The sequence below is a fragment of the Xiphophorus hellerii genome, chromosome 18 (assembly GCF_003331165.1).
Source record: "Xiphophorus hellerii strain 12219 chromosome 18, Xiphophorus_hellerii-4.1, whole genome shotgun sequence".
Taxonomy (NCBI): Eukaryota; Metazoa; Chordata; class Actinopteri; order Cyprinodontiformes; family Poeciliidae; genus Xiphophorus; species Xiphophorus hellerii.
The window spans coordinates 19,542,475-19,557,979 of NC_045689.1; the positions used below are offsets into that span (position 1 = coordinate 19,542,475).

The following is a 15,505-nucleotide window of genomic DNA, read 5'->3' on the forward strand; positions in this document are numbered from 1 at the left end:
TAAAAGTAGTTTAGTCTTGCTGAGAAATTGTCTATTCAGGTACAGATTTTTTTTTCTTGGTGAATTATAAAATGGCAAGTAATAAGATGCTGCCTTTAGTCTTGCTGAGAAATTGTCTATTCAGGTACAGATTTTTTTTTCTTGGTGAATTATAAAATGGCAAGTAATAAGATGCTGCCTCACATTTTCCCTGAAGGAGTTCCCTTTCACTTGCTGAAAAAATAAACTACTTGAGTCACTGAGATTTAATGTGTTTTCCACAGAAAGATTTATACATTGCTTTTAAATATTTATATATTTTTGTCTTTCTCCACTGTTGTATATCATAATGCCTTCCTTTCCCTCAATTATTTTAGAGTTATTGCAAAACACTTTGTGGAGAAATCAAGGCCATGGTGTAGCATACAGTACATAGTATACTGCTCTGACATGTAGATATCTTACAAACACAATCTGTATCTGTGTATATCTTAAGGCTGAATTGAGGACAAAAGGGAAAAGATGATGTGGAAGGGAACCGACTCCCAGTTTTTCCCATCTCATTTCTTTTGTGTTTATAATCCCCTAAGAGAAGCCTTGGGCCAAAATCCTTATTCACTACATTTCTCCTCTCTTTTTTTGTAATGATCAGCAGGTATTAAGTCCCCTTCACCCCCTTACTCACATTTCTACTTTATCATTCTCTAGTTTACAGCTACTTCATTATGCTTTCTATTTTTCCCTATTCCAATCTATTACCCTTCTACTGTTTTTCCTATGATTTATGTCCGTATAACTTAGAATTAGGCCAATTTTTTTGAATTAGGATAAAATTGTACCACCAATAAATTAGCCATAATTTTGCATGTGTGCAATAAAACTCAGAATAATTGTTTACATCTACCAAAAGTAAACAAAAGGGACATGCTATAACAATGTTCACCTCAAAATAAAGAAAGCAGATGAAAAGAAATTGACATCATATGAAATTTTATAGTTAATTGGGATACATACCCAGAATATGAGCAAGTTAAGAATTTGTCGATAGTGGAATAGATAGACCATTGTGTTCAAAGTCTATATCCCTCCTATTCTAAACAGGGTTAAAGGTCTGAAATTATTTGTCGCCACCCCATGTCTCAAAGATCTGATGCAAGTTAAATTCTAGTAACGTCTCATATTATGTCTGTGGTGTCACTGAAAAAGTCACTTTATTGATGGAAATCTATAGCTGTTATGAATACTTCAGTTGACCTTGAGAGATAGTCAAATTCATGGGTTTTTAGCATAAGACATCCCAACACATTTCTATCTAGAAGAATTGAAATCTGAACTCATCTGTCAACATGATTGTTTTTATACTTCAAAGTCTAGTCCTAAAGACATCTAAAAAATGCTAAGGTAATTTCTCAAGTGCATTTTGTTCCAATAACCTTTGACAAACATTTCTTTAAAGATCCCTAGATTAGGATCAGTGGTTGAACATTTCTGTGGTTTAGTGATCACATGGACCTGTATACCTGTGTTGCTTTTTATTTATTTATTTTGACATTTAATTTTTTCTATTAAATTTCCATCTTTTGAACATCCAATGTTGATCCTAAATATGGATACAGTATATTGTATAAAAAAAAAATAAATAAAGTGACAAACCCCCCCCAAAAAATCATTTGGCAAGCTTATGATTCAACACCATATTTGATTTGTTTTTACTTGGACATTGTTTCTGTTTCAAGGTTTTAAATAGTTCTAATTTTGCACAATTTTTGTTTGCACCATTCCTAATGTTTGAAATTATATCATTGATGCCACAATAAGTGTCAGTGTCTGAAGTTTTATCTGGCCTTATTTAGCATAATGTATGGTATCTCTTTGTCATTATCAAAATAGTCGGGAAATGGTTAGGAAAACGTAATTGTGAGAGTAATATCGATATGTTAATCACTCTTTGCTAATGGAGGGATAATTGAGTAGGAGTGAAAAGATATTCCACGGGATCTGTACCGTCCCTGCCACACTGCTGGGTGTCTGCCTGTCATTTCAAGAAACACGAAGATACAATGGCATAGGGGATTGATTGGTTGGTTGATTGATTGATTGATTGATTGATTGATGTATTGGAAAATAAAACTCTGGCATTGCTTTACTACACATTTGAGTTTATGCTATTCATCATGATTTCTCCAGTGTCTGTTTAATGAAAAAACATTGTGTCAAACATGCAGTACACAGAGCTGCTATCTGTGTTTTTGCTTTGAATCCCAACCCAGCTGGCCACATAGTCTCTGTAAACACTCACACAGTGGAGCTGCAACGACAAGCTACCATTTTACAAGCCAGCTGGTACACAGCTGTGACTTCTTTACTAGGTAAATTTGAGGTGTGAAGTAATGGTAGGTTGACTTCAACCCCCCCTTGCACCTTGATCTTTTCACACAACACATGGAGCCAGCATAAGTGTGTCTTTATGTCAAAGTGCTTTTTGAAAGGGGCTTACTGTAGCACACAATTTGACCAGACTGCCCCAGAGTTTTTGGACATGTCCTCATGCTGCAGTAATTTTTGATCATGGCTTTCACAAGCCAAGATGTACCTCAAAAGTGCTTCACTGCAACAGAATTGACTCAAAGGCTACTCAAATATTGCAGCAATGATATAAAAGTAGTGTTACACACTCGCTTCTTAATGTAGATACTTAATTTGGCTTGCTGGATATAGGAGGACATTGCTTGGTGTTCCACAAAATTTCTATTTCCATTTTTTCTTATACAAACCTATAGAACAGCTGTTTTTCAAAATGTAAGCATGCATGGCAAGACCAGAACCAGTTTAATAACAGCTTTTGTGTTAAAACATTTCCAAATGGAAGTTAACTATTTATTTAATGAAGCCAGTTTACATTCTGGTGGCTGAACAGATTGCACTGGATAAAGAACGGTTTGTTAACATCAGACGATTCTCAGGTAGTATGTTTGTATAGCTAAGCCGCACATTTATGAGCACTGATGGTTAAAGTAGCATTACCCTGTTTGCTGGCTAAACCTGTTTTATGATATCTACATCTACCATAATCAGTCACATTTTGACAACACTTATCCTAACAGGTTTTGAGAAAATTAAAGCAGTGGTCCTAAACTCCCCTCCCCAACGCCCAGCGTCCTCAAATTTTAGCCTTGTTTCTGCTTCAGCAGACCTGACTCTTATATTTTAGAACTTTGTAGAGAGTTGATGCATGGTTAGGAAATATTTTGATTCATCAGGTATGTAGGACTAAGCTCTCATCTAAAAGTTGTAGGACTGTCTCTTGAGGACTGGAGTTTGAGACCCCTGTGCTAATCTGCTCACATGTACACCCAGCCAGTAGAGTTTCTTCCCCCTGCACAAGAGCTGAAGACTTTGAAAAAAGTTCCCATAAAAACCCAATGAGCGCAACAATGAGTCACCAGAGCATCAAATGGCCAAAATTCTAATTTGATGATTTTTTAGGATTTGTGTGTCAAACTTTATTTAAACTGAAAACCCACAAAAGTTAACAGGTCTACCACCGATGTTCCTATTACAAGACACTATTGGGTAATTTTAAGTGTTTTGTTTTATTAATCAGAAGGGGTATGCATTTTGTCCATGGTAAATAAAAAAATCATGACTGATTCATGTACATGTGCATGTCACTGTATCAAACACATAATGAGAGGTGTAAAAAAAAAGGTTTCTAGAGCTTCAGAGAAACAGCAGTGACTTTCATCTTTGATTGTGCTTTTCTGAATTGCCAGGCCAGGGCATTTTAGATGAACACTACATTTATTTGCTGCCAATTTTTTATCAAACATCTGATGACTTTTGTAGCCACATTTGGCAATGCATTAGACATCACTGTTGTAAGCCAATGTTCCCCCAGCAGTACAAAGAGGACACACAGTGACAAACTGAAATGAAGTCACCCAATGCAAATAATTTTTTTATAGCTATGCTGACTTTGGTGCCTCTGTAGGGCTTGTTTTTCTCAGAACAGTTTAAGTTAAGGTTACTAATAAAACCAAATAAAGTGAGTTTTTTATGACCTTCTGAGCTAAAAGACACGAAGCAGTACTTTCTCAACTACCACTTCAAAAAGACCTAATTACATCTAATATTTATCTAGTAAGCAGATGGTTGCCACTGCATCAGAAAGCCTGTTTGTAAATGAACTGTGGAGACTTTTCAGAAAACATTATGATGCATAAGTGTCAGATCACAGGCTTCAACCAGCCGTCACTGATTGGGCCATTTTCAACTAGGGGAAGAGGATCAGAATGAGCTGGAGAGGTAATTTATCTATTTGGAAAATGGACCGTTTGGGATTGTAATAATGTAAAAGTATGGTATGCATAGCTGTGAGAGATCAGCTCCACTGCCACTCTGCTCAGCTGTGCAGTAAAACATAATTAGTTGCTTGGAAAGTGGCCAAGATACCCATCAGAGGAGAGTGGTAAGCAGTACTGCAAAACAGCAATAAATATCTGCACTGCCTTTAGTTAGGGTAAAGGTCATTAGTTTGAATGCTGGTAAGACATTTTTTTATTAGAAGTTAAGCAGTCTTTGGCCTCCTTGAGCTTTTCAGTACCAGCTGTAATTACAAGAATATCGATATTTTCTGGAAAAACTTAGGTTCTTGAATAAGTTAAAAAATATTATTGATCAAATTATCAAAAAAATGTAGTTTAGGTACCACCCTTTTTCAGTTATTGTTGTTTTCTGGCATCTTCTTTCAAAATGATAAATGATTATAGAACATTTTTAAATCTCTTGCTTGTACCTTAGACTTGACACAGACTAAACGTTAACTTCTACTTTTAAAGTGTCATCCTAATTAGTTTCTGATATCGATCCTCGGATTATTCCAAACTCACAATCTGTAGTCTCATAATTATATTTTTGTATAAGTGTTAGACATTTCTTTGTTTTTGTCCAAGAGTTCACAGTAAGTACTGCAGGATGCTTTAGCTGTTTGAGACATAACTGTTGTCTCTCATTTAGTTTAAATATATGGAAATGGTATCAAGTCACAAACTGTTTTAATTAGAAATGTGAACATTGTAGAATATTTTAGTCTGTAGATCAGTTTAATTCTTTTCTATATCTTTTCTATATCGGAGAAGAAAGGTCTCAAATCTCAAACTGTTTTTTTTTTTTTTTTAAATCTGTGTTCATTTAGGAATATTTTAGTTTGGTATTTTAGCTTTTGAAGAAGAGACAATCAAATACATCCCATCCTTATTAAAGAGACCTTTTCATGTAGTGCAGCTTGGAAGCTATAAATGAGATGCCAACTTTTATACCGTTAGCAGTAAACAGTTAGCTAACCTGGTACTCTCAGTGCTTCCAAACCAATTTGTCTGACACTGTCACTGTTTCTTTTTGTAATGAGTACCCACAATGCTGCTACACTAATTATTTAAAAGCAGTTGCGGCTTCTTCAGTGGTTTTTGCAAATGAGTTGTCTCAACCAGCCTAATGAGAAGTAAACTCCATCAACATTCCCGGGTAACTCAAGGACTACTTGCTTTCAAGAAAATAGTGACACTCCTTATCAACCAACATAAAAAATTATTACATTTGTCTGTGTCTTTACAATGCTTTTCAAGTCACACATTAAAAGGAAATTATTGAGTTATCATCTAAAATTAATGTTATAAGCACAATGCAGCAATATTTTCCACTCTCTGCGTTAGCAGTGTAGTTCAAATGCATTCTATTATAATAGAATGTATTAGGCATTATCTATATGTAATGACAGCCTGAGCATGATATGACTTGAGTTGATGATTTATTGATGTTTTATTTACTTACGTGTATGATTATGTATTGGAGGAGTGTGTGCAGTTACCTGATACATAAAAAAACATGTGAAATATTAAATCTACTTTTGTGAAGCAAGTATTAGGAGCAATTAAAGAGCAACTGAACACAGTTAAAGCTTCTCAGTTATGTCTAGCTATAATTGCAAATGATTTAATCAGTGAGAGAGAGAGCAGAGAATAAGAGTTTTTTTGTTATAATGTTTTTAATGTCAAATAAATACTGTAGTAACATCTATTACATATTAGGTGGGGTGATTTCTTCATTATATCGTCTAAGATCTAATGTTCTGTCTTTTTCTATGTGTTCACCATTGTGTCAGTGTCCTATAACATGGCAGAATAAATGGGAAGGACCAGAGGAGCCTATGCAGTACCTCAGAGCTGTTGTAACACGGGCTCTAGCCACACAGGTAAGGCAACAGTGTGCATACATGGAATGAATGCTCTCCTCTTAAAAACTGCAAGCTCGGGATTTTTGCCCAGTAATGGATGCTATAAAGCATTTAAAATTTCTTACATGCTTTTTTATTTTATTTTTCATTTATCCAAAAATGCTGTGGATGCAGGATTTTAAAGTTTGATTTATAATCATAGTAGTTATTTGTAGATGTACTTATTAATTAGTACACCAGAGAAATTATTTCAGTTTTCTACATTATCTGAAAGCAGAACGGTGTAGGAAGTCTCACTCTTAGGTCAGTGACAGAAAATAAGGGTTCTCCTCTCAGCTGTGTCTGACTACACGCCTACCTCAATATGCTCCAACAGACTACTACACACACAGACACTCAGGCATCTGAAAATAATTCATTTCTGTGTGGATGCATTTCATTATTGGAGTGCATCGCAAAGCATTGTGCCTGTTTCCGTTTGCAGGCCTGCTTGTCCTTCTCTGTGCATATGTCTTCCTGACACTTCTCTTTTTTATCCTTTATTCTAGCCTCACTGTCTACCTGAACTCTATCTGTCTTCATGTGTGTCTGTCTGGAGGCTGCAGTGTCCTTCACTGTCTCTTTCAGCTCATCAGTGCTGAGTGATAACTGTGTTAGCAGCTTTTCTGTATTCTCTCAGCTAATCAAGGCAGAGCCATCCAGAGCTGCTAAAGAACCAAGAGCCAGCAGCACAGTGTCCCCAGACATATGAATCAACCTTGGCAATAAGCAAGCTCAGATGTTTTAACTCTACCCCAAGTAACCTGTGTATAATTAGTACACACTGCCAAGCTTTAGCATATATTCCTCGAAGTTAGAGCTGTACCAATAAGATAATTTGTGACAAAAATCTAATATTTGTTTTTGTTGTTTTTTTAATAAAACCCTAACCTACTAATCTTTAATTTAGACAAATCAGAAGAACTTTGATGTAATATATTCAGCCTTTCTTTGATCTTCTCCCTGTTGTCGCAGAGCCTCTCTAGAAATTATAGGTCTACACATTTCTAGCAATTTTTGTGCTTAGTCTGACTTGCTCAGTATACTTAAAATTGTAAACATAGGGGCACATATACTAAGATATTTGCTGGTGCTGAATGTAAGAAAATTTGAGTTTGTGCATCTTTGTAATTCTGTAAGTAGAAGGTGAGGAAGATCTGCTCTAAAATATCTGCAACAAGCAAATAGTGTCCGTTCTGATATACAGTACAGACCAAAAGTTTGGACACACTTTCTCATTGAATTCAATGAGAAGGTGTGTCCAAACTTTTGGTTTGTACTGTATATAACACATATGTAACTGAGGTAGTATGCATTGATTTAGGAAAAAGCCTGAACACACTAATTTATATTTATGTAAATTAGATCCATAGCAATTTCCTTGTTATTCTGGAACACAAAGGTTGTGTGTGTGTGTGTGCGTGGGGGTGTGCGTGGGTGTGTGTGTGTTATGCACATTCATAGAAAAAAGCAAACTTCTAAAAGCTTCCAAGATGATTTCTCCAGTCAGACGTAGCTCTTACACATTTTAAGGAGCATTATGTCAGGTCAAAATTTGGAGTTTCCCATAATTTATACAAATTTTAATCAAAAAAGTAAAAAAAACAAAAACATTAATTTTGTTTTATTATTTCATTCCACATGTTGCGCTTATGGCTGCTGAAAGAATAACTGAGACCTGATGAGAATCTGTTTGCTAATTATGTGTTCAAAACACATTGTTTGCCCTGCTTTAAACCTTTATTTAAAGCAGGGCAATAAATGGAGATTGCTCTGCTTTGTGAATTTCCCATTAATTTTTTTTTTCTGCTGCAACAACTTTTACCCAAAAAAAGTTGTGTGACCATTAGCATTTACGTATATAGGGTGTGTTAGCTAAATTAAAACATATATTAGATCTTTTTGTTTCCTACTCGTTGACCACTAGTCAGAGCTACTTAATCATGAAATTGTCAAAGCCGATCATTGCCCAGTTTCTAATACAGACTGATACCATGCCAAAAATCACCCATTGCTAACAAAGATTAAAATGAGTTCACTTTGATTATGACATTTTTTGGTCTGTTAATGACCTAGAGGTTAGGCTGCTGTGACGTTTTTGATACGCTTACAGTACCTACAGCACAGAGAAAACTAAATGAGATAAAGCAATAAAATTGTATTAATCAACTTTATATTATTATATAATTACATCTATCTAAATAGACGAGTATGTAGATTACCTTGTGAAGGAAAAAAAGTAAGGTGGAGAAGTTAGATTGTAAGAAGCGTACCACACTGAATAGCTAATTCTCACAGCCCTGACTCGGACACAGTGTCTATATGCTCGGTGTTCGTCGTGTTGGATGTTTTATGCCTGATTTAAACGCTATGATGAAGCCAGTGCAGTTGCTTAAATACAGCCGTTTAAAGGAAGAGAGAGTAGATGGAGACCGCAATCAAACATTGATTCTTACATCTTTCCACTTTTGTTGTCCGTGCATAAATGAAAAGATGCTTTTGCTCTAAGAATAAAAAATATGCTCAAGTGACTTCATTTCTGAAGTTCTGCAGCATTTTCCCAAAAACATCAATGTAACTAAAAAAAGATGCAAAGAAGCAGGACAGTGTTCTACCCGATGAGTTGTCCTGGGGACAAAACTAAATGGTTTTTGCAGTGACACAGAAGGAAGCTGCTTATCTAATCAAAGCAGATGTCTGATCTGATGCCCTAGATCACCATCATGGATAAGGCTCATAGGACTCTTATCTCTGGCTCTTATCTCTGGCTATGCAAATATTCACAACATACTGGTTATTTCTGTTTTTCCTTCGATCCCTTTCTCTCCATTTATATATTTTTTTGTACAAACAGTTACTACTCTGCATGTCTATAGCTCCCTGTGTTCTATGCTTACTGGGGCCTGCCATAGCAATGCATAGGGAGAGCAGTAAAATGCCTAGCTATTTTTTTTCTTTCTGGGGATGACTGTCACATGACATTGATTACTGAAAATTAAAACAATTTGGATTCTTTTGATTAAAAGCAGGTCAATAATAGTTGTTCTAGTTATGCATTATGTTCTCATTAGCAGGTTTATTGTGTTTGTGGTATTTTTAGGTTGTTGTGTGGTAATAAAAAATGCAAGGAAAGTTGGAGTAGCTTATTAATCACACATTTCTATTAAATATTCATTCTATTTTATTAGTTTAAATTTCTAATGTACTATCTAACTCAGACATGGACTGTCAGGTTGCAGATTGGCTCATTTTGAACATTTCTATGACCAAATAATACCGTTAAACTTGTTCAGTGGTAAATAGTTTTTTAAAATTTTTAATCCAAGCAATTTTATTAGTATAGGTACATTGTAAATACTCTCATATTAAAATCACCTGTAAAATTTTTCTTTTTGACTTGAAGAAAATTGATGTAATGCTTGAATTATATATTATCTGAGTCTGTTTATTTTCTAAAAGATTTATAAATCTGTGTGCCTTTGTGTGTGCCTCTTGGTATATTTTTTTACACAGAGTTGGGTTGAACGTGCGAGCAGACAGGTTCTCCTCTCTGACATTCTTGACTTATCAGAGCTCTTCCACCCTGATACCTTCCTGAACGCTCTGAGACAAGAAACGGCCAGGTAGGAATGAAAGTTTGCATGTTTATGTGAGCCAATCACAGTTTAAAGCATTACTTTTTTCATTTTTTGTTCAGATCCATAGGCTGTTCCATGGATAGTTTGGTGTTTGTCTCTTCCTGGAGGAGTCCAATTGCTCAGGCCAAGCTACAAGTCAAGGTAGAGTATATGTAGCAGCTGACAGTCAGTTTGAATGACTTTATTTATGAAGGTCATGCTCAATTTCTTTTACATATCATGTAAATTGCACATGAGTATTGATACTAAAGAATCAATGCAACTCTGACTCAAATATATCAACAATGACCAAAAGTAATAATTCATAATCTCCTTCTATCCTATGCAGATTTTTCACTTGTTTCTAGAGGTTGAATTCTTCAAACTGACAGCAAAACTTAAAAAACTCCTCACAGTCTGATTTGATCAGCTGAGATTTATCTGACCACTTGGGGGCATTGGTCAAGTATTAACAACAAGACTGTGATGTTAAAGAAAGTAACATACCTGGTTATAACACAACTGGACACTGAATTTTCTCCCCACTAAATACTTCAAAGACACCACAGGACTTGACATGCCACAAAATCTTCTCCATTATGGTTTTATGATGCCAATCCTAATTTTAAATCAACATTTAGGGACATTAGAGACAGAGACATTCTCCACATGTCTCTGTCAAATATCCAATTTAAAAGTAACTTCATTGTAGGAATAAAACTTCTGTGAGTAAAATGAGACATTTGGAGCAAAGGAGAAGGATTGTCTAATTAAAACTGTTTGAGGGCGGAGTCAGACGTCCAACTCGACCTACTATCTTTAAACCTACCTGTAATCCGATTGGATCAGGAAATTTGTGATTGACTTGACCTTGACCAATCAGATGAATAAGAGACGATTTGTACTTGCAGGTTGAAACTCACACGCAAAGGAGGAAACTTGAGCAAAGTTTTACACAGAGTTCTTTAATTTATTTAAAATTGTAACTTGTGTAATAATATGACAATTCTTCTCAATGGATTCACAAAGATTAAATTCTTTGCCCTTTTATTTTACAACTCTACAAAAAAACAATCCAGACCTACACCTCCAGAGTTACAAGGACAAAATATTTATGACTGGCATTTGTCCCCACACAGGTATTTCTCAGATGACTGCAGGTCTGAGGGAGAGCTGAACTTTGATGTTTGGACACCAAGGCATAGGCTAGGATTGATGTTTCCTTAGGTTAAAATCTGGAAAAGTCGAGATTTTGACAAAGGGTGGTCTAGACTTAGTGTTGAATTTGTCAAAGTGAAGAGCCAAAGTGTCTGCAGAAGATCAGAGTCTTTGGAAAAGATAAGGTCAAAGTCTAAGTGTAATTATACGCTGCGCATATTACACTGCAGATAATGTGTGCCAACAATAGATCCTGCCACTGGGCTACAGAAAACTGGAACCATAATCAAAATGGTGGATGGTAGAATGACAGATAATTGCAAAATAATTGAGCAAAAGACAACAAGCAAGGATTTCAAAGATTGAAGCAGAAACTGAAAAGAAAATAGAACCAGACAAAAAGCAAAATATTTTCTGCACAATAATTAGAGACAGACATGTCTGGTGTCTTTGAAAGCTGTCTTGCTTGATTAAGATATTTGATAGGCAGGAATATTTAAGATTAAAAATGGCTGTAAATCATCCTAACAGCACAGCATATTTCTGTCCTTCATGCTGTGACAGAGGTTGATGTAATTTTATTGTCTTTTATACTTTAAAGTAAGGTTTCATTTCAAGTTATGCCAATAGAACTTGGCATGACTTAAGATGCACTTTGTTAAACTACACAAAGGAAGAAAGGAAGGGTGGAGTCTGCAGCTGCAGGGAGGGAAAGGAAATAAACATCACACAAAAAGAGAGAGAGGATAATTGTTGAGCTTTCTTACGCACAGATAAATGCATGCACACAATGATCTCTCTTCTAGATTTGTCTCTCCCTCACTCCCTTGTTTTTTTCTTTTTTTTTTCTTCTTCCGATTACAGTGATTTAGAGTTTTAGTCGTCTGTGCTTGTCAGATTTGGTGCCAAGGTTTCTTTTGTCTGGCCTTCTGTGGAAAATCCCTGAGTCACCCAAACAGTGTCTCTCATGTGATCTGTTTGCAACTTCTTTAACAAGTGACCTCAGTGTTCGTCACCCTTTCATAGTTTATATTTGCTCCATGAGGCTATTTTAATGCATGAGCCCCAACTATACTGCTCTCATTACTCTTCTCTTTGATGTTGTTTCTCCTCTTCATCATCACAGTCAGATTCATTTTGTTTCCTTCTTTCCCGTTGGATTTGTAGGTTGGTGGCCTCCAGTTGGAGGGGTGTCGTTTTGACGGGATCCACTTAAGTGAGAACCAACACGATTCTCCAAGCGTCTCGGCTGTCCCAGCATGCTACATGGCCTGGGCTCCACAGGTAGCTCAGTGTTGTTAAACTTTCTTACATTTACAAAGCTGGCAAGGTTTTCTGTGACTTGGCTGGACTTTAATCAATTTACTTCACCTTTGTTTGACATTCTAACTTGTAAAAAAAAGAATTGCTCCCATTGAGTAAATTTCAGAGGCTAATTATTTTTATCTAAATGTAGTAGTCAAAGTGATTTGCTTAAAAAAGACTAAATGTGCATTTAAGAGTTCATTTTAACATTGCAGCTGAGGTGCACCCTTTATTTGAACAATCTTCTCTTTCCACAATCCTGTCAGCAGTTTTATAGGTCAAGCAAAAGCCTTGTTAATTCACTGCCGTTGCCTGTGCAAATTGAGTGGACTTGCATTTTGTGTCTACCTCATTTTCATTAGAATCAGTGTGGAAACAGGAGAGGAAGGCGGTTATAGTCTACTTTAATCTGTGACGTTTAAATGTCATTACAGATATTGAATAGTGGGTACAAAGGTAAAACATGCCTTTACTGAGTTACTGTTGCAGTCTTTACTGACAGGCAACGCAGTATATTCTCTAGAAAAATGGAGAGGGCAGCTCTTAGGGCTGCCACTAATTATTTTTCAACACAATAAATCTACCAGTTAATGCATAAATTCACAGATTAAATATTTTTTAATTACTCAATTTTGGAGTAAAATAACTCTAAAATTGAAACTATTTTACAGTGCCTTTTGGTGACATCCCATGATTTAAAATTTAAAAATCACATGTGAATTTCTTGGACCACATTTAAAATTCACATGTGGTACACACAAATTAAAGTTGTTTAAGTCAGAAAAAGCACAAGCACATGTGTATTTGGTACAGATCTACGTAATAAAAAACAACCATGTGATAAACGTGTAAAAACAGTGCTGTTAGTGTTCACATTTCACACTCATTCCGTCTTTAACTTGCACATTCATCCATCCATCCACTATCCTACATGCATATCCTCAGTGGAGTCACCAGGGTGCTGGTGCCTATCTCCAACAGTCAACCTGCGAGAGGCAGGGTTTGCACATACAGTATATATTTATGTAGATATTGCACTTTTACCTTTTATTCCAGATCTCTGCAACTGTCTCCACTGATTCAGAGGAGAGCATCTGGCTGCCGCTGTACACCAGCGCAGAGAGAGTGAAGGTGGTCACTCACATCTCCTTGCCCTGTGGACCAAACCCCAACCAGTGGATACAAACCGGAGCTGCTCTTTTTCTCAAACAACAGTGAAAGGGTGTCATCGTCATGATGAGGTCAAGCGCAGACAGATAGAGAGAAAAGAAAATGTCTTCAGTCTCCAGTTCTGGTTCTCATTTTGTTGCTAGAGCTACAAGAAGTAACCTAAGACAAAAACTTTAACTTCTCTGGTTGATGTTGACATCTTAATACAATAAAAGCATTATTATCGTTCAGTTCTTAGGTTGCAGATGAATTCATATGTATTTACTTCTGTTAGTTAAATAAAACTTGATTCTGGACATTCTACACATTTCATAAATGAAGGAATTATTATTTATTCACCAGAAACACTTAGGTTATGTTATATTCCAAAGAAAGGCTTAAATTCTGAATGTTTGCTTCAAAATATTTTGTTACGTTATTGTTATTTATAGACCCTATTTATCGAAAATAAACCTATAACAAAATGTCTTGATTTATGTATTCAAATGAGTTTTGTCATGGTTTAGGTTCTGCAAAATGAGAATTAGTACATTCATCAGCCCTCGGCTAATTTTCAGTGTATTTCAGAGAGCAGCTGATCCTTTGTTCCTCAGTGTCAGGGGGCAAAATGTTTCCACAGTAAACAATACAGATCACCAGGAAAAGCCAGCAGACTGTGATCCTCTCTCAAATACACACACACACACACACACATACAAGTCAGTCCCTAACCTTTGTGTGATTAGTTGTGAGTCGAGGTTGAATGGAGTCAGTGAAGCTGAGATGAATGTCCACAGAGCAACATGGGAGAGTGTGAGGTGGATGTGTGTTTCTGTGTGTACAAATCCAACTAAGAGCTCTAAATTTGATTGATGGATTAATTAGGTCTTCTTCTTTCTCTATTGGCCAGTGTTTCCATCGTGTTAATGCAGTTGTACAAATGTTTGTTAATATGTCAGCCCATATGTTTGTGCTCGTGTTTGACCGGGAGCTTGTGTGTTTTTGTGGAGACAGAGAAAGGAGCTGAAACGAGGGAGGAGTGGGGTTTTGTGTGCTCACTGCAGTGTGACAAAATGGGAGCGGAATGGAACAGCGGGTTTAAAAAAGTGAGAGGATTGGATTTCTGTGAAACGAGGCCCTCTGGGTCAGATGGGGAAAGAGACATGGGGACGTAGGGAGAGAGAGAAAAAAAATAGATCATGTAGGCAACAGGAAAAAGTAATAAAAGACAATAAAACCTGAGTGAAACAGGAAAGTAAGGGTGTCACAGTTGACATAATTTAAGAGAAAAAGAGCGGCTAAAGGGAAAGATAGGTAGGACTAGTGACGAGTGATTTGTATTAAAATAAAGGAAGGGTGCATCAAAGACAAAAAGTAAAACTGTCGTTAGTTTATATGTCAAGAAGTCCAAGTTTAGGAACTTTAATGTCTGTTCAAACATACTTGTGCATATTTACCACATTTTGCTCGAATAAGTATTGGTCAGGCTAAATTTGCTTTCACATAACTGATATTTGCTACATCGTAACTATAAAACAAAAGACATTAATAATCTATTCAAGGTTAGATCTGATTTTTTTTAAAGAATTTGTGGGTTGGCTTGAGATCTCAGAATATTAAACCCCCTCAATATTTATTTTCTTAGAGAAGTCTATGCTATTCAGTGGCAGTTAGCATGTGACCTCTTTTGGTAAGTCACAGACACCAAAAGTGTGTTCAGAAACTACTTAAAACAGCAGCCGCCGTTTTAGAGCTGTTTCTTATTCTTTGAGGACTAAACCTGCAAGCAGAGGTGGAAAATTGACATTAAGCACTGCAGCAAACAGAAAATAATTTACCAGGGGCTTGTTTCCAAGGTGATGTGTTCAGAGGGTTTGTCTTTAAAACAAATGAGAGATGCATATTTTAAAAAGACAACAAAAAAAACCCACAAAGAACTATTGTGGGGTGTTTTTTATTTTTCCTGTGATGGTCTTCAGCGCCTGCTTTAGCGAGTCAGTTTGATTTTGTTTGTAAACCACAGAAG

General features: G+C 36.1%; 1 protein-coding gene across 8 annotated transcripts in view; it reads left to right on the forward strand.

Moving 5' to 3' along the window:
• Positions 1 to 13,967, forward strand: part of dync2h1 (dynein cytoplasmic 2 heavy chain 1) — a 104,687-nt gene extending 90,720 nt beyond the window's left edge. For all 8 annotated transcript variants that reach the window (XM_032545462.1, XM_032545461.1, XM_032545466.1 and 5 more), the window contains 5 exons: positions 6,140 to 6,229; positions 9,764 to 9,873; positions 9,948 to 10,029; positions 12,193 to 12,309; positions 13,387 to 13,967. In XM_032545462.1, coding sequence (XP_032401353.1) covers positions 6,140 to 6,229; positions 9,764 to 9,873; positions 9,948 to 10,029; positions 12,193 to 12,309; positions 13,387 to 13,548 — 561 coding nt within the window. In that variant the 3' untranslated portion in view covers positions 13,549 to 13,967. The remainder of the gene's footprint in view (positions 1 to 6,139; positions 6,230 to 9,763; positions 9,874 to 9,947; positions 10,030 to 12,192; positions 12,310 to 13,386) is intronic.
• The last annotated feature ends 1,538 nt before the right edge of the window (positions 13,968 to 15,505 follow it).